Genomic DNA, 19,040 nt, shown 5'->3' with positions numbered 1-19,040 from the left:
GGGGTGAGGTGGTGCTCACTCCTCACCCCTGCCACGTGGACCCAGAGGACAAACCGTCAACCCTGCTCAATGGTCAACTTTCCTCACAGGGTCACACCTATTAGGACAGTGGGAGGGTTAAACCCACTGACTGTTTGGGATTGATAAGCTAACAGCTAGGCTGAATGTAGCCAAGAACAATGTTTATTGCTGCCATCTTAAAGATCAAGTTCACATTTGCAGTGGTCTCTAGTATAAATGAATGTTTTGTAAGTCGTGGGAAAAAAGCTCAGATGCTCCTGTTTGAGGACGTAGAAGTCAGCCGGACGAGAAAGTGGCAGCAGACGGCAAGATTTGGAATCTTATTTCCTGATATTTGGACAGCAACGTGTACCACTGACTCAATGTAGCTCTGCAAAAAACACTCCTAGAGATTTTTGACCCTAATGGCCATCCGTTGGTACGATCTTACTCGAACATAAAAACACTGCGCGCTTGCAGCGATTTAGGTATGGACTGCCCCCATCACCAGGGAAAATACACACTGTCACTTTAAAACACTTCTAAGCTCATGAAGTGTTATTTTTGTACATCTGAACGCAGTAATCAGGTTTACTTTATCAAGCATGCCCTTTTCTGGTTTAGGTTATTGTTTTGCATTCAGGAGTTATTTATGGCAGAAACGTCTTAATATTTTAGCAAAAACCACCAAAAAACAGGCTGCATGGTTGCACAGTGGTTAGCACTGTTGCCTCACAGCACGAAGGTCGCAGGTTCAAAACTCGGCCTTTCTGCGTGGAGTTGCGTGTTCTCCCCATGCATGCGTGGGTTTCCTTCGGGTACTCCGGTTTCCCCCACAGATCACAACATGCCCTATAGGTTATAAACTGTAACCCCGGCTTTCCATGGGAGCCGTCAGCAGCATGTTACTGCAGCAGCACGTCATAGCTGCTGATAGGAACCGCTGTGGTCAACAGAACCTTTTCCACTGGAGCCGTCAGCAGCGCGAGTCGGCCGCGTCTCAGGAGCAGCATGTCGCGGCCTTTACGCGCCGGTTCTATTTTCTACGCGCGACGCCTCTGAAACGGGTCAAGTTCGACATTTTTGGGGAAGGAAAGACAGGAAATCGGACGCGGAAATGGAGAGAAGCTACCGAGTTTTTCTGAATAAAGAACGTACTGTCTTCCGGTTGCTTTACTTTTAAAAGAAGTTACTAACTGTGCGTCCCCGTGAGAAGTTATCACCTAGCTAGCGGTCTCCTTTGTTTTTCAGGTCCGTATTGATGATTATAAAATGGACAGAACATAAAACACAAACCATGTTGTATTTTTCTCCTGCTTGTTGTGTTTACTGACGAAGTCACTCGGTCGGTGACAGCTGCTCCCCTGCTGCTTCGCATCTCGTGGGAAGGGCCAAGCAGCAGCTTACGCGAGCAAGACGTGCTGCTGACGGCTCCCGTGAAAACCCGGGGTAAGTCGCTTTGGATAAAAGCGTCTGCTAAATGAATAAACATAAATAAATAAATAAATCACTTTGGAGTTCAGTCCATTTAGACTCCAGTGGGCTGACGGACAATGGCTTGACCAAACCGACCCAAGTTAAAAGTATATATCTTCACAGAGGATCATGTGAATCCGCATGTATAAATCTTGAAACGACCAACAGTTCAGCATCTCGCGTGCATTTTGGTTGAAATATAAAAACATGTACGCAGGTTGCATTAGACCCCTGAAAACCAACGTTTACTGCCGCTGGATCAAGGTTCATGAAGAAGCAGTGAGTGAATGCGATGAAAATTTGAGGATTGCAGCCATATTGAGATGGCAGCAAGGTACTTTAGACTCCATTTCAACAAACTGAGGCTGTTCAGGAAGCTAACTGCAAAGAGAAGAAGGAATCATAACTTTTACACAGAAGCACACTTCAAAATGGTCAAACAAATCTCTAACTCAGTCAAACCCAGTTAGATCTGTGCATCCAGAGGAACCACAATAGGTGTTTGACTTATAATCCTGTCGCCTCTTTGTTTGATGCAGACGCCTTCAAACTGAAGTTTATTCACAGATGGGTCCTCTTCAGCTGCTCTGATTGCTGCTGCTGCATCACATCAGATTTACATTTAAACAAGCTTGTTGTGAGACAATCCTATAAAGTTCACGGCGACTAAAAGCTCGGGAACACAAAACGACAGGAGAAGAAAACACTACCTGTCCACCTTGGTGCATCCTGCTTAGTGCTGAGGGGAAAACAACGCGGAAGGGGAAAACTCATTTCCTGAAACTCCATTTCTTAAGTGCTGATTAGTAAAAGGAGCATAATTAGAGTGAAATGTGAAGTCAGGGTTTTTTCAAATTGCACCGCTTCCTCCAGAAAAACCAGGCCATGATTAATGAATAAATGATTAATGAAGGAACTAATTAATCAATTAATAATTAAGCAAGCACTCTGAACAAGAAATGGGTAGGATGACAATAAACAGTGGATGTGAGAGAGGCTTGTGTGTTAGAGAGGGAGAAAAACGGGATTTGGGATAATCTGCGTGTTTGTTCTGTCGGTTTGTTTTATCTTCTGTTAGAGGAGAACAAGGATGGGAAGCATTTATCGGTTTTCAGCATCCTGAGTCGACTAAATCTGTCTTCTCTGACGCCACTGATCTAAAAATGCAGCTTTTGGCCGTTACCTGCAACCCCCCCGGTCTGACGCTGTAATTAATCCTGGTACCATGCTTGTAATCGGCTGTGAAAGACCTAAAACGCCAGAATTACCCCGCAGAAAAGGCACAGAGTGAGGTAAAGTCCTCTCTTCCCTTTGTCTTTAAGTAGGACACCCCCATCCATCTTTGATGTGTGCAGCGTGGACCTGTCCTGTGTGACCAGGCTGATGGAGCTGATGGGACATCATAGCGGAGGCTGATTCAAGTCAAGTCTGACCTTTTTTTCTCCCAGATACTAATCGTGGCAGTGAACGTATTTATGGGAGCTCTCCACACCTTCTTTGGCGTTTGCTTCTTTCTTCACCTTTAACTGAGTTTTTCCTTTAATGTCTGTCAAAAGTCCCCAGAGCTGCAACCCAGCAGGATGCGGGAAAATATGATTTTATAGGCAGATGTGTTTATTGTTTCCATTAAAATGTGGCGTTGCTTTTATAAAGCTGCGTTTCCTCTCCCCAAACACCCTCCCCTGGCAATCTGAAGCACTTCCTCGCTGCAACATAAGAGAAGAAGCCTCTTCTCCCTTTCCGCTACCGTTTACTGCTTGGCCTTATTAAGACTTGTGAGTGACAGAGGCAGAGTGTGCTGGGAGAGTCTCAGGGGGCTTTGATGGAGGCGAGCGGTGGAGCTGAGGGCCAGATCATGCCTACGTTTATCCCCTTAAAGTGCTTCATAAAGTTCTTTGTCTGTGCACCATTTTCCCTAACAGGCCTTTTATTTTCCTTTTGTCCCTCTTCGTTCTAGTTTGTTGTTGTTCCCGGATGGCCAGTGGCTGGACTAGTGCTGTATTCTGTTTCTAATCACACCGTAGCGCCGCAGATTCCCTCAGAGTCAACTGGCTGTGAATAGATCTTTGTCAGGCAGGGTGGGCTGGCTCATTAACTGTGAAACCCTGGACATATGGTGGCTGCCTGTCGGGACGTATCGTAGCAGAGAATGCCGTGGGTTGGGCTTTTGACCCCTGCCTGGCCTTTAACACCTTACCGCCTGCACCCAGGTCTGCGGGTTGAACTTAAACACTTCATTGTGCTCTTTTGTTTTCTCACTCCAACTGAAGAACGTTCAGTCCTGCAGCGGGGCCAGATGTGGGACAGTTTTACCAAACACTTAGCACGAGCCTTTTGCTAGGCTGCACTGAAACATGCAAATGAACAGACTTTGTCTGTAAACACACAGTGACTACGTTTACATGCAGCCAATATCCGGGTTATGATCGGGTTAAGGTCGGGATTTGGGTTTCTGAGTTGATCAGAATAACCCGTTTACAAGCACAAATAGAAAGAGTTACCCCTAACTTGCATAACCCGATTTAAATGCGGACGTTGGGGTAGCGTCAGGACGTGTGGACTACGTCCAGATGAAATATGCCTCATTTCCGGTTCTTCTTGTTCCGGTATCCGTGAAAACAACATGTTTCCCAGTTCGGAAGAGATAGCGACCGCGTTTGTTTGCGTTTTAGTTTCCTCGTCACTCCAAAAGTGTGGTGCTGTGCCGCGACTCGCCATTTTGCTCCCTACTTGTTTACTTCCGGTGTTCTGGCGCATACAAGACGTCTCGCTACTCAAAAGACCAAGATTCCTTGCGAACAGAGCATGCGCAGAACACACGCTTTGATGGGGATATCCCGGTATGCGTTTACACGACCAAACATTCGGGTTAGAAAAGGGTTACCCCAGGTGTAGTAACCGGGTTTTTAAAAACCCGGTTATGAGCATATCCGGGTTTTTGGCGGTGTTTACAAGGACCTGCAGAACCGGGTTATTGTGAATATTCGGGTTTTAAAAGGGTTACTGGCTGCATGTAAACACACTCAATGTAAGCTTGGTGGAAGTCAAGTATCTTTGGTGCAGACGTCTGCGGAGTAACCCCCTTTCGTCATGAAGCGATACGACCGTTGAAGAGTCTAATGGGGATGTCCGGAGCGTCCACTACAGCGTCCACACGCCTGGGTCCCTCACACAGATGATTAGAGCTAACCTCCAGCTTTGGAGGCCCATCGTCCTCCTTCTGTATCTGTATGTTTGCTAAACACCTCTTACTTTGCAGGTCACATCTGCAGAGAGGCCTTCAGGTTAGCAGCTCTGATAAACAAGTGAAGTGTTACAGGCTCTTAAGCCCATCTGGTGAGATGATCGATCATTAGACAGTGTGGAGATAACGTGCTCAGCTTGCCTGCTGGCTACCACTGATCCCATATCACTCTCGCAGGATACGGCATGAATCACAGGAAGTTGAGATCAATCTGTAAAGATAGCGCCGCGTGATTACAAATGAAGGGGGAAAGAAAAAAACCCATTTGGCTTAGCCCCTCGAACGCCTCAGCCAGAGAGCGGCTGTCAGTGCGCGGCGCGCGATGCTGTTAGCGTTTTAACTTTCTCCTGCTTAACGATTTCTGATTTTTGCTGTGCCCAATCCACAATCGTCCCACCTTTACTCTGCTCCGTCCATCCCGCTCTTAAATCCCCTCTTCTTGAGGGAGTCGTCTTTTAAATCTTAATTAAAACAGGCTCCAAATACCCCCCTTCCCTCCTCTCCACCCTCCCAGGGGCTGGCTGAAAGCAGCTTAGAACAATCAAGAGGACGGATTAGAAGTGAGAAGAAAGGAGAAGAGGAGAAGCAAGAGGTGGAGGAGGAGAAGGAGGAGGAGGGCTGCAAATGAATGGAACAGCAGAGAACAATATTGAGGGGGGAGAAAGAAATGACCCCTTCCCTTCAGCCCCCCTGATCCTCTCTTCCTCCGTTGTACTCCGTCCTCGCCCCTCTCGCTCAGGACTCCGGAGTCTTGGCCTGACCTTTAACATTCAGCTTCTCGGCAGATTAAGCAGCGAACGGAGCCTCTAGAAAGGGTAAACACACCGGAGGAACAATGACCAACAGGCAGCCACCTCATTGGATTCTAATTAACTGCCAGGAGGGATGGCTGGGGCATGTTAAGTGCTGTGGGACACAAGTTAAGCCCCCAGACCTCAGGTACCACAATCAACATCGGCTGCACAGCTCTCACTTTTCAGCAGACCGCTCCGGTCCACCCCTCTCGTCTCGCTATGCTTACTGCTTCTCCTGCTGTTGAACGGCGTTCCCTCCATTTACAACTTTTTAAAGCATCTTTCTTCCTCGTCTCTTTTTTAAAACATGGTGGAATGTGGCTTGTCCCCCTGAGGTAGCTGTTTGAGAGATTGGGTTAAAGAAGGCTGAACAATTGGGGAGATTATTTTATATTAAACAGATTGAATTATGTGCAGTGAAGAGTAAGGACGGAGGAGAGCAAAATCATTTTTCTGCATCGCCCTCGGGAGGAGCACTTCCATGGGGGAGTGAGGGAGATAAATGGGAGGGAGTGAAGAGCTGATCTCAGTGGTCACAAATGTGAAAATAAAAACCTCCACTCTCCACCTCCCTTCACTCTAACATCTAAAGGATGCATCGTGCTAATGTGAGTGAGTTCAGGCTGGTTCCTGTGCACGCGTGAACTTGTGTACTGGAGCGGTGGGTCTTCGCTGCTCTGATTAGGCAAACTCACGATGGTGATGTGGTTTTAGGGCGCTCTCTGCAGAGCTGCGGGCCCTAATTAGACAGGGGCTCATTAATGTGTTAGTGTGAGAGAAGGTCCAGGCCACCGAGGGTCGAGGTCGACACAGAAAGGGAGAAAAACAACGCCCCAACGGAGACAGGCCACAGTCACTCCAGCCAGCATATAAAGCAATTAACTGGTGTGAAAACACACGTGCACGCACAGAAAAAGAGCGTTGCATTCACACACACACATGTACTCTCCCACACCTCAGTGTGAACACACACACTAAGGCTATGGGTATTCCACAAACCCATGGCTTGTTGACACATTACCTGGGATCAAGGCTGTGAGTACAGAAAACGCAGGAGTTTTATTTGTGGAGAGAAACGGCAGCTCACTGTTGTGTTTGTCCTATACACACACACACACACACACACACATACACACACACACACACACACACACACACACACACACACACACACACACACACACACACACAAGCTTCTCTTCCCTCGCCACTGTCATGCGATTCTTTGAAATCCATACGAGTACTTTTTTATTTTTCTTCTTTAATCGAAGCTGGGAGGAAATGAATGTGAGCTTCGGTGGTGAAGCGAGCACTGAGGTGTAAACGGGGCTCCACACCACCACTGTCCATTTCCACACCATTACAGCTACAGTCATGGCTGTGACAGGGTGAACTGGGCCATAGATTTCTCTCATGCAGCCTCTTTCACCCACAAAACCAGTCTGTGCCAGTTCTGCTGTAAAACCCATCTTTTTGAAACATAACATCACATGCTAGTAAAAAACCCTGAATCTAAACCGTGAAAGGACCTATATACACTTTCACACACAGCCAATACGATGCGTCCCTATGGGGTTAAACAGAGGAGTGAGTTTAAATTGGCTTCTTGGAGGAAAAAACTCCCCAGAATGTTCACAGAGTTGACTCCGGCCACTATAGTGTGTCAGAGGACTGTTAGCTGAGGTCTATGGTGCAGAGAATGTCTAATCTAAAGTGTGACGACTGGAGAGCTTCCCTGACCGGCTTCAATAGACCTCCAATCAGGCCTGACAAGCCCCTCGATCTTTGGTCAGCTGTTTTAACTAGGCTGTGATGGAGTGGCTTCATTAAGGGCCTATTTATCTTTCCCTCGACCACAGTCCTAAAAGACTGATGACATGCTCATCACACCCAAGTACCGCCTCCACAGGAACCTGAGCAGATGCACAACTGTATTAGCACATGAAGGGGGCGATAATCACAATGAAAAGTGCATCAGTTTTAAGCCAGGATCTCACTGGCCGGTGCACAAAAGAGACTAAATACAGAGAAAATGTGCAAATTTTATAACAGTTCATTCTTTAGTGTGTCGCTTTTCATGAAATTTCCTTTCAGTCAGTGTAAGAAGAGATTTGATGCATTTTCATGTTAAAAAAGTGTCTCATTCTCATTTTATTTGCAATTTGGTCACCAACCTCTTCCAAGGTCTTCTTCACTTTCTGACTCTTGGAAACTAAAACGAGAAGCAAGTGAGCCATGCTTCAGCAGCCGTCCTGTAGGGCAACGTCGCTGGAAGCCGCATGAGACAGAGGCCCAACCCCTCCAGCAAAGACACCGAGAATCCTCTCAAACAACTTGAGACTTTTAGAAAACTGCGTGCTAAACCAGCAGACACACCCACCAGCCTTCCATCACTTCACACATTCTGTCACGTTGAGGGAAAGGTTGGACCTAAAGTGCAGGAACCCAGAACGACTCGAGGAGATGAGGCGTGCAAAAAACAAAGTTTTTATCTTTGAGAAACGTAAAAAAACCCAATTCCAAAAGACTCCAACCCGAGAGAGCCAACTAGAACTCAAAATAACCCAGAGGAGGGAAAAAACTCTAAAAGCTAGAAACACTGGAGCTGGAAATCAGGGCGCTACGAACACGCTGACCAATGACTATGGATCAGCAAGGCAGGGGCTGGGTGATCAGGGGAACTGGGCGCCGGTGAGACTAATAAACTCAGAGGAGGAGCAGAAACGGGCGGGGGAGGACACCAGACCAAAATCCTGTAAAACAAAGCTCCTAAACTAAAACAAACCTAAATACTGCAGAACCAAGACACAGGAGATCTAAAGAAGAGTAAACTAATGACCTAAACAGGGAAGGGAACACAACACACTAAAGGAGATACGACTAGATCATCTGAACACGTAGAAAACTACAAACAAGGGAAGTGACTCGGGGGGACATGAGGGAAACCCGGAGGGGGCTGAGGACCAAAGGGTCGTTCTGGTAAATGTCTGCAGGCCATGCAGCTTGTTTGTCGTGTGGTGTTGGAGTGTAATCCTGCCTTCACCAAACAGCGGGCCGGATGAACCGGTGACCTGACGAAGACAGAGACGCTCCCAAACAAGCCACAACAAACAGCTCTGCAGCCACTCTGCCTTTGATCTGAAGGAGCCCAGACGAGATCTGTCTCCTCTTTCCTCTCTCCTCTTTTGCCCTTTTCTCTCTTTCCGTACAGCATCTCCTTACATGCCTCTCTCCCCTCCTGCTGTGCAGGTGTATTAAATGAGGCGACTATTCTGGCACCACTGGGCCGCACCTAAAAGTGCAGCCTGTGAAGAGAGCTTTTCTCTGCCTTCCTCTCATCTTTTATCCTTTCCATCGCCACATCTCCTTTATTCAACCCGTTTCCTTTCCCTTTATCCGTCTCCATCCCCTTTACTCCTTTTAACGCGTTCCCTTGCACCCTTGAATATGAAATAGCCAACCTAGCCTCTCATCTGTTTAGATTCATCAACACCTCCCTGTCTATCTCCCTGTGTGCATCTCTCTTTTAGCCCATTGTCTGTTTGACTATACGTCTAATTATGCTGTCTCACTTATGTAATTAGTGCAAAAATAAATGGCTGCCGTGGCTTTGTGTCTCCCCGTCACCCTTCCCATTTCAGGCTCTGAGAAAACAAATTATGAAGAACAATAGGTACAAATGGCTTCTGCACCAAACCACATGATGGATGCATCCCAGTTCCCTGCATCTCATCCCTTCCCTGCCTCTCTCTCTCTCTCTCTTTACTCTTCCTCCTTTCTCCATTATCTCCAGCTCTATACGTCTCTGTTCGGAAACTGGAGAGGAGTCGAGCGGTCTCTCTCTCACCCAACTACCCTATCACTGTATGGCTGTATCATCTGTCTTCTCTTCTTGGCAATGACACTAGATTCACACTGACAAGGTATTAGGCAAACTCTTTTTCTGCCCCCTTTTCCTCCTCCCTCCTTCCCTCCCCTGCTTGTCTCCAGTGGTTCTCCTCTTCTCTTCCCTATCCCCCTGAGCATTCTCTAAACCATGACTGCAAAGCAAGCGCCTGGGACTTTCTAAAGCAAACAGTGAGCGTCCTGTGCCATAGCCCCATCTGTGGATAGTCTGAGCGGTGGAACAATCGGTCCCTCTCCTCCTCTGCTTCGTTTTCTTCCCAGCCCCCTGGGATCTGCACAACGCCAGGATGCCTCTGTCAGATGGGTGCAGTGCGCTGGAACAATGGCCGGGCTGCTTCCTCTATAAGGAAGGTTTTAGGTTTACCTTTGCCGGCTTGGGAAGCGCTTAACCATGTGTCCTTACACTCTCTGCGCCATCTTTACTGAAACATTATGGCAGAAGAAGTAAAAGGATCCTCCTCTCTACACAATCACTCTCAGCCTGCAAGAGTGTACATTCAAGATTCACTGTTTAGCCTGAGGTGTTGAACTCTCAACTTTCTATTAATCCCCAGGAGTCAGAAACTCCTTTGTTGTTTTTTCCCCTCTGTCGCGCTAGAAGGAGCTCAGCAGGTTTGTTTTACTCCCATACAAGCATATCCATTACCTGAAATGCTAGGATCCAGTCCCTTCGACCCCTCTGCCTTCCTTTCTTTTTGTCCCCCCCACTCCCTCCCACGCCGAGCCCATTGCTGCCGTTGCATCGCCTTTCTTTTGCCCAACAGACAGCAGGAGAGAGACACACCTTTACCCCTCCTATCAGCACAGCGGCTCCACACGCTCTGCTCTTACTCACATCTCCCCACACACAGCTCAATAGCATTAACATGTTTTTCCATCGCAGGAGCTGCAGTTAAAAGCTCGATCAATAGGCTTTGAGTGGCATCGCTCAGCTGACTGCAAATTGGCCGTCTTTGCCCGCAGACCTCCCAGGGCGAGCCGGGCCGCCCTGTCCGAACTTCTCCAAACAGAGAATGGAAACAAAAAGAAACGGCTGCGCTTTCTCTCTCCAGCCCCTCTGAGAGCCTCCCGCAGCAACACACAGCAGAGTCGCCGGCATTCAACTATTCTGGTGAATTCTTGGGTCTCTCACATAATATTAGTCCTGGCATTTCAGGCGGTTTGAACTGACAAGAAGAACAAATGAAAGAAACAAAAAGAAGCAGGGAACAGAGGAGATGCTGGACTGGAAGGAGCGAGCAGACAGAAAATGTATTCCCAGAAGAGTCTGCACAGTTTCCATCTCTAATAAAGTGAGCAGCAGGCAGGTAATTTCTTGTCTGCTTGAAGACGTTTTTCATCCATATTGCTGGTTTGGGAGATGACATGTGCTAGGAACTGGAGCATCGTTAATGAGACAGTTTGACTTTGACTAATCGCTCTGGAGAAAGCCTGGAAGATGCCAGAGACTCATGGTCCCGCTCTTCCAGCGCCTGCCCTTGACCCTCCACGAGTGCGACTCTGACTTCAGGGTGTTGCTGCTCCTGTTTTGTGATCTTTAAGCAGACAGATCCGAACATTTCGGCTCAGGTGAAATAAATCTGCATCGTTGTTAAATGAATAACATCGAATGGCATTCCAAACAGAGCGTTTCCTATCCTTCAGCTGCCCAAAGCCGTAAAGCTACCTCTAATACCGGGTTAACGAACACGACTGGTGGAGACAACACGGGGACAGATGTTGCTGCGACGCAGAAGATACATTTCTATTTGCTGTTGGTGTTTGTCTCTCGGCAGGAGATGTGAAATCCTCGTCTTGATTGGGAAACAAAAATGGACGTGTGGTCTGGTACGTCTGGGGATCTTTCTGTTGTACCGCTGAGCTTCAGGTCTTCAGAGGGGGTGACACATCTCTCTGGAATGAGGTGACGCTCGCATTTTAAGGAAGACAAATGCAATACAAGTGTTTTCTTAAAATAGCTGCTACTGTATAAATGTGACTGTTTCCCTTGGGGCTGTGTTTTAATGACATGCACCAAATTAATCCCGCGTTCTCCCCCCCTCTATTCTTCCATTACTCTGTTTGCTCAGGAGAAGAATGAAAGAGTAAATAATTTTGTGCTTTCTCCACCAGTCTGCATGTTGATGACACAGCCCGAGGAGCCTTAGAGGGGGAAAGGAGGAGAAGAAGACTCTTGGCAACGGCAGGAAGCTGACACGGCCCTTCATTGTCCTATTCTCTTTCATTTCCTCCCCGGATCCTCCGACTGCCCCAGAGGAAGACAAGGTGAGGATGTGCGGGGACAGACACGAGGAGAGAGTGAAGACAAAACGAGGATGAACGGTCAGAGATAAAAATAAAACCGGATGAGGCCAAGTGCCATCAACAGTTCACTACCTGGCTCCTCTGGCTTCCTCTGTGTAGCCGAACCAGCGCGCACATCCAGTTAAAGTTGCTAAAAGCTGATAAGAGTGCCTCAGGACGCACTGCCAAGTCCTTTATCTTTGTTTACCCAAACGGCAAAGCTGATTAGAGACACACAACATCATGAAGCCCCATTGTTTCCTTTCTACGTGCAACTTCTTCTCCTGGAAATGTGGGGGGAGGAGAAGTAAGAGGATATGAAGACGGGGAGGAAGACAATGCTGTGCGAGAGCATGACAGCTTTTCAAGATGAAAGAAAAACCTGGACATTATTAAAGATCACTTGTTACAGCTGGAGTGTGTCCGTTCATTAAAGATCTTCCAATAACGAATCCCAAACCATTCCGCCTTTAAACCTTCACACACGCTGCGGATGTAAAAGCACGAGAGGGACACGGCTTTCATTGGTTTAAGAAACGAACAACAGAAAAGAAAACACGGATGAATGTACTGAAGAAGCCAGGATGATGGATCACACTTCATGATTTGTCAAAACCAACTGAAGCCAGCTGAACCCATCAAACTCCCAGAAGGGCAACAGCTGAAGAGTAAACAAACATACCAGCTGATGGTTGTTTAAAGCAAACTCTCCCTTTCTCGCTGTGTGACGTTGTTTTCAAAGGTCCTACTTCCTTATGATGCAACTTCCTGTGTCCCATCCTCTCTTTTTCATTGGCTCCTGGCAGCATGAGTTTACAGTTTGGTGGGTGACTGGTTCCAGCTAGCTGATTGTGCCCAGATTAAGGTGCAGATATGTTGGATGGAGCAGGGATTAGGTGTGCTCCCCAACAAGCCGTGTTACTGACCCGACTAAGAACAGGTGCAGACTCTGGCGAACTGAGACTAAAATCCTTCAGCGTGTCCTCAGCCATCCCTAAAGCAGAACCTCACATGGAAAATCCAACAAACAAACAAACACATATCCATGTCCTTGCCTTCACCAAGTCTCCTAAATAATGCAAGACACTTGTGTTCGTGTTTGGATTCTGCTGTGTCTGCATATCTCACCTCCCTCGTGCAGCGGTTCATAACTTCCACTGCATCTCTCAGCCTTCTAACGCAGGCATGAAGAAGAACCGACAGAAGGAGGCAAACACCGACAGCGTGGCCAAGCTTGTGTGAGTTTGTGTGACAAGATGGAGAAAAGGTTAAGGATGCTCAGCGGACTTTCGTCCCGTGTTTACTCGCTTGCCTGTCTACTTAATCACCCAAACACCAGCGACACTTCCAAGCCTCATCCCTGCTAAGTCTCCCTGTACGCCCGTCTTTTTCCACCAGGCTTCTCCTTAAACTGTCCCCGGCTGGACTGCCTTTACAAGAATCCAAAGAGCAAATAGTGTCAGCTCATAAAAAATGCACAGCTCCTTAAAACAAACCTCATGGGCTCTGTTGTCTTCCAGGCAAGTAAAAGACTCAGCTCCTGGTCATGGGGAAGGAACGTATGACAGGGTGAGGAAGATGAGTTCATCACTTCCTCATTTCAGCTGCGAGTCCGTGTCTTCCAACATGAGACATGACCATTGAGCTGATTTTGTTCTCATGTCCTCGAGTCTCAGAGACACGCATTCTGGGGGGTGAGGGGTGGGGGGCAAGGCAGGAGAGGCAAGGTGGAAAATTTCCCCGGCATTACACTATAGTGAGACATGAGTGGCGTCCCGACTTAAGAGGACGGGAGAGAAACTTGTAATCTCAGCTCGCAGCCTTTGAACTTGGCCCGATGAGACGCTGGCGACCCAAAGCGAAAGGTTCCACAGAAGAGCTCACTGAAGATTACTCAGAATACTGATGCAGTGTGGAATCCAATTCCTGCGGGAGCCCTCTGAGAGATTAAATTATCGGTGCTGTGCACGACTACAAACACACAAATGTGTGCGCAGTGCCATGCATGTGTTGTGAAGAGAAGGGTGCAGGTTGTGGTCGGATTTTTGTTGCTAAAACACTTTCATGACCATTTTGAGCATCTGTGCTTCCGTCGAGAGAGTGACAAAGTAAATGAGGTCTAGGGTCTCTTAGGTTCTAATTAGGGCAGCTGTTACCATTTTCCTTATTTGTGTGCATTTGTTAGTGCCGATGGGGAAGGAAGAGCTGGAGCAGAGCAGGGTTGAAGTCATGGGATTGGACTACTGCTTCTTCTCGTCCAGCTGTTGCTGGTCCGTCTTGGAGCGGAGGCTAGTTGGTGTCATGTCCCTCCCTCGAGCTTTGAATAATGACAAAATCATGCGGAACGGAGGCTGGAGGCGAAGACGTATGCACAGCAAATGGGTATTTGGGTGCTGGGAAAACTTACTGCCATACAGGCAAGATTGAGAACTACTGTCTCCAAAAACCCACCACAGGGCTTAGATTTCATATCTGGAGTCCTTTTAAAAGAAGATCTGTGTCAGTGTCATGCTGCTGTGCATTCCTTATGATTTAAATTGAATGGATTTCTCTTAAGTGTTATGCAGAAGCTCTGGGAAAATGCTGATAAGCCACCAGATGCTCGGTGTTAATTGCTGAAAGCGTCTCCCTCTTTTTGTGTCTGGTACAGGAACAGAACAAAATTAGGAGAATAAATTGAGCCAGCTGCTCAGAAAGGCTGCTTGTTGATAAAATTGTGTTCATCTGCCTTCATTCCACTGCAGGACAACTGCATGCTGATGCATAGATGCAACTTAAACTATGAACTAGATTATTTTACAAGAGATTAATTATTCAAACGTATAAACAACAGCACGTGGGGCGTTTTTAAAGGAACCATTAAACGCATCAACTGTTCAGTCTTTTGTTCAAGCATCGGCGGTGTGTGTGTGTGTGTGGGGGGGGGGGGGGGGGGGGGGGGACAGGTGCTGTGTGTCTCTGGATCTGAAGAAAAACAAACAATTTATCCACCTCACTCTGCACCCTCTCCCTCTCTCCCTCATGTCTCCACCTGCTCTGTTCGGAAAACCCAACCTTCGTGGTTCGAGGAGGAAAATGAACTTCAGATCTCTTCTCTTTGATGGGATCAGAGCGGACACTGCCGGCTATAACTTTGAGAGATGCAGAGAACCCCTAATCTCGGGTCCTAATCTGCGCCAGTGTCCATCCTCACAGATCCAACCCTCAACGAAGGACGGATTCCAAGTTTCACTTTCCGTGTAGGTGCGCCCGGAGCTGCTCACCAAACAACAACCGGAACTTAAACAGCCGCGTTTACACAAACAACCGCAGCGAAGCCAAATTACGCACCAGGATGATTGACTCCAGCGAAGATTTCAGAGCTTATGATCACTTTTTTATGTAAACATTCACTGACAGCAAACAGCCGAGAAAATGTAGCATTGCCGCAGATTAGCGGCCCCAGTGAGCGCTCAAAGCGGCTTGACGCAGCGGCAGTGAGTCCGGGAGCGCAGCCGTCCCTCCATCGGTACAGACCCAAACTAGCACTGCTGATAACGTGACTCATTATAATAAACGTCTTACCTGTCACCATAAAGCAGAACACGAGGTATACGGAATACATGGTCGCTGGTGTTGTTGGATGAAAATACAAGCTTTGCTCCGGTCGAACACAGTCGGTCCTCCAGCAGAACCAGGACGATCCCGGACCGGAAAGCGCTCTGAGGTTGATCTAGAACAGCATCCAGTTTAGAGAATTGTCTGTGAGCGGTCCGGTCAGTTCACTTAACCAAACAGCTCCACACTTGGTAACTTTCCCTCAGCAGCAGCAGCAGCAGCAGCAGTATCCAGGGTCCGTTCCCTCACTGGCGCAGCTCGCCTCTCCCTGCGCTCTCTCCTCCTCTCCCCTCTCTATCTGAGCGTTTAGTGGTCTGGATGCTCCAGTCCAGGTTCCCCCAGCAGACACCAGCTCTTCAGTCCGCGTGCACGCTGCGCTCGGAAGCGACCTCTCTTCCGCGCTGCGCGTAGCGATCACCCCGGTCTGTAAAGTTTCCTCTCCTCCGTCCGCTGGAGCCTCTCACCCTGCTCCTACTGCGACTCACACTCACTCCCTTCCTCTACCCCCGCCCCCCCCCCCCCCCCTCTCTCTCTCTCTCTCTCACGCACACAACACACTCTCTACCCAGGTCTCCTCGCTTTTCTCTCTCCTGCCAATTAGAAATGCGCACAGGCAGTCATCTGGCGGTGGGGTTCAACAAATCTGGCAGGAGCTGACCCTCTACCTCTGATACCTAATCGGGGGCCCAGTGGCCCCCAGCCCCCATGGGGGCTGCGATTGGCTTGCAGGAGTTTTTAAAGTATCTCAGTGAAATCTAACATTTTAGGGTGAATTATTTTTATGTCCTTTGAAGAAAATGCACAGGCTAACTGTTGATTTAATCACGGAATCTCGTGCGTTTGGGATGAAAAGTCCCCTTTGATGGCTAAACTGGTCAACAACCACAATTTAACCCAAATGACTCTTTTAACTGGTTACTTCACCATCGGGTGAACCTGGGACATTTTTTATACTATGGATTCCCGACGTTGCTTTTCTTTTCAGGGGTTAAAGGTCATTTATTGTAGGAATAAATTTGACCCCTTTTATGTGAGTTTTAAGTAAGGTTATCTTGGATGGACGAGATACAGCAGTTTCGGTCATGTTTAGACAATAGAGCTCTGGACGTCACGTGACTCAGAGAGTAGATGCCATGTTGGCAGGCAACAAAGGTAAACAAAATGAACGGGATCGGCTTGGATTTTACTCCGTCGAAGTTTACTTCACACTTTAAAACAGATGAAATAATTTTATATAGTCAGAAATTAAATAGACTAAACATCTCCGACCCTTACCGTGCCCCTGGGATGCTTTAAAAACACCAGAAGCTGTTGGAGCAGACCTGGCCAGGGAATGTCTTGGATTTCCCCGGAGGAGCTGGCCCAAGTGGCTGGGGAGAGGGAAGTCTGGGCCTCTCGACTTAAGCCTGATTTATGCTTCTCCGTCTGCGTCAGTGCGTAGACACGCAACGCCATTATCCGTCCTTGCGTAGGGCACGCAAGTTTGTACGGAGTCGAGCCCACTTTTTTAAACATCCGTCGAACGAGACGGATGATGCAAGCTTGTGATTGGTCAGGACGCCGCTGTTGTTTACAGCGCCGCCATTGCAAAGAGAGCCGAGGATAACTAGCGGCAGACACGGAGCAGCTTGAAGAATACCTCGCGAAAAAACTCTAAAAATATGAACGTTTCATCCACCTGTGACTGGAGGAGTGAAAAGATGCGCAGCAAGCATTTTATTTGTGGACGGAAATGACAGGAAACGTGGGTTTAGAGGTGGGGAGCGCATGAAGCGGTGGGAGAATGAGAGACAAATATGTCCGTGTTAAAAGTCTCTTATAAACACAAAAAACACAATATAAACACACGATCTTGGACCGATACATGACAGGATACCACAGAACAGCGCTACGCCCTCTGTTGTCCTGCCGGGGAATTGCTTTGCAACACTCTCCAGGAGACGGAGAAGTAAAAGAGCAAAACGCTTCCATCAATCCGTGCGTGTCTGTCCCTTGTGGAGCTGACGGAGAAGCATAAACCAGGCTTTAGGCTACTGCCCCCGCAACCCGACTCCGGATAAGCGGATGAAAATGGATGGATGGACAAATAACATAGATTTACATGTAAGTAGTTTAAATAGAGTGCTGTGCTGTTTGAATGTATAAACTGAACGCCAAGAGAAATCACTAGTTTGTTTTCCGTGAATAAAATAAAAATGTCAGGCAGGAGCGTCTCAGGATCTGTCTGAGATCTGTCTCGGTGAGACAGATAATAGCAATCCAAAGTGCTTTTTATGTGTGATCTGACAATTGATCAACCATTGCTTAAAAATTAAATACAGCTTAGCCGGTTAATTGCTGTGATCATAAAACACGTAAACGGCAGCACGCAGAAATCACGAGGCAACGTTTTACGTGATGTTTACTTGTTGCTATGAGTAATAAGACAGAAAAAGCCACGGCAAAATAAGTTTAGGAAGCCCACTAAGAATCGTAATAAAAGCATTTAAAATAAATACCATACACAGTTGAGGAAACGTTGGTTTAAGTACCTGATATGAAGCGGTCGCTGCATAAGCGAAAACCTTTACTCTCGGGATCCCACAGCGCGTTTTATTACAATGATCCAACGTTTGCGGCGCTCCGGACCTTGGGGAATCCTTTAGATGGCTCATTCCTTATGTTGTCCGCGTCTGTTCTGCATCCTGGGGCACAACAGGAATCTGCCATATTTCCCGTTTGAATTAGTTTTCTGACAATAACAAATAGCCCATTCAATCAATTCAGCTTCTGCCTGCCAATATGGCGCCAATTCGATTTGAAACCGGGAGAAGTCACGTCAACTCCCGGAGCTCTATAGCATGTACTGATCTGTGTTAATCCCAGATTTCCACTGATTTTTAGATATTCTGAAGCCAACACAGAAGTGACAACATTACAGTTCCACCCTCATCCGCTAGGGGCTGGTACCTTAAGTGAGCAAATCCTCATTGACTCCCATGTTAAAAATGCAAACCTCACAGCAGAGCTCAGGTATGTGACTCGGGTGCCTGGCTCCTAGTGCAGCGGTCTGAGGCTGCGCTCATATTTTAACAGTCAATATTAGCCCCCAGCTGTATGTGGACATGTCAGAGGTTAGCACAGTTAGCTGATAGCTACATTGATTCAGAGTTTTTGGGTGTCAATCATTTTCTCCCACCCTCACAGCCCCTCTTTCAGCTCCATCTCTTTCCCAGTTTTGGTTTGCCCTGGCATGACGAAACGTGTGACACGGCCAAGATGGCGGTGGTGGGAACTGCCCATGGCTTCATAACCGTCTTTTAAAGGGAAACGGGTAAGCTATGTCCTGGATCATTCTATGTCTGTGGTACCGACACAGACGGAGAGGAATGAACTAGGCCTCACTGCTGTGTGCTGCGTTTCACAGACCTTCTGTGTCTGGTGGATAGGCCGGGTAGAAGTAGGAGTAGTGTTGTAAATTATTCTCTAATTAATATCTATTAACAGTGACGGCCATCTTGAATGAGGTTGACTCAAAAAAAAAAACAATAAGGATTTTCTGAAACTTTCTTTTGCCGTTTTTACAAAACAACGCCATCAACTTGCCACGACGCCATGGTGGCACCAAGGAGCCTTAGGTCGTGTATAAGTGGTCAGACCGGGACGGCAATGTGGTGCAATCATGTCCTTTTTATAGAAGATGACACCATAGTGATGTTTTTCCTTGTTTGTGAAGTCTGTTCACTATATTGTAAAAAAAC

General features: G+C 47.5%; 1 protein-coding gene across 2 annotated transcripts in view; it reads right to left on the bottom strand.

Annotated features, from left to right (window-relative positions):
• Nucleotides 1-15,797, bottom strand: part of kirrel3l (kirre like nephrin family adhesion molecule 3, like) — a 43,242-nt gene extending 27,445 nt beyond the window's left edge. For both annotated transcript variants that reach the window (XM_015948978.3, XM_015948979.3), the window contains exon 1: nt 15,268-15,797. In XM_015948978.3, coding sequence (XP_015804464.3) covers nt 15,268-15,307 — 40 coding nt within the window. In that variant the 5' untranslated portion in view covers nt 15,308-15,797. The remainder of the gene's footprint in view (nt 1-15,267) is intronic.
• Between the last annotated feature and the right edge of the window lie 3,243 nt (nt 15,798-19,040).

Source organism: Nothobranchius furzeri, chromosome 5, assembly GCF_043380555.1.
Source record: "Nothobranchius furzeri strain GRZ-AD chromosome 5, NfurGRZ-RIMD1, whole genome shotgun sequence".
NCBI classification, from domain to species: Eukaryota; Metazoa; Chordata; class Actinopteri; order Cyprinodontiformes; family Nothobranchiidae; genus Nothobranchius; species Nothobranchius furzeri.
This window is presented reverse-complemented; position numbering and strand designations above follow the sequence as displayed.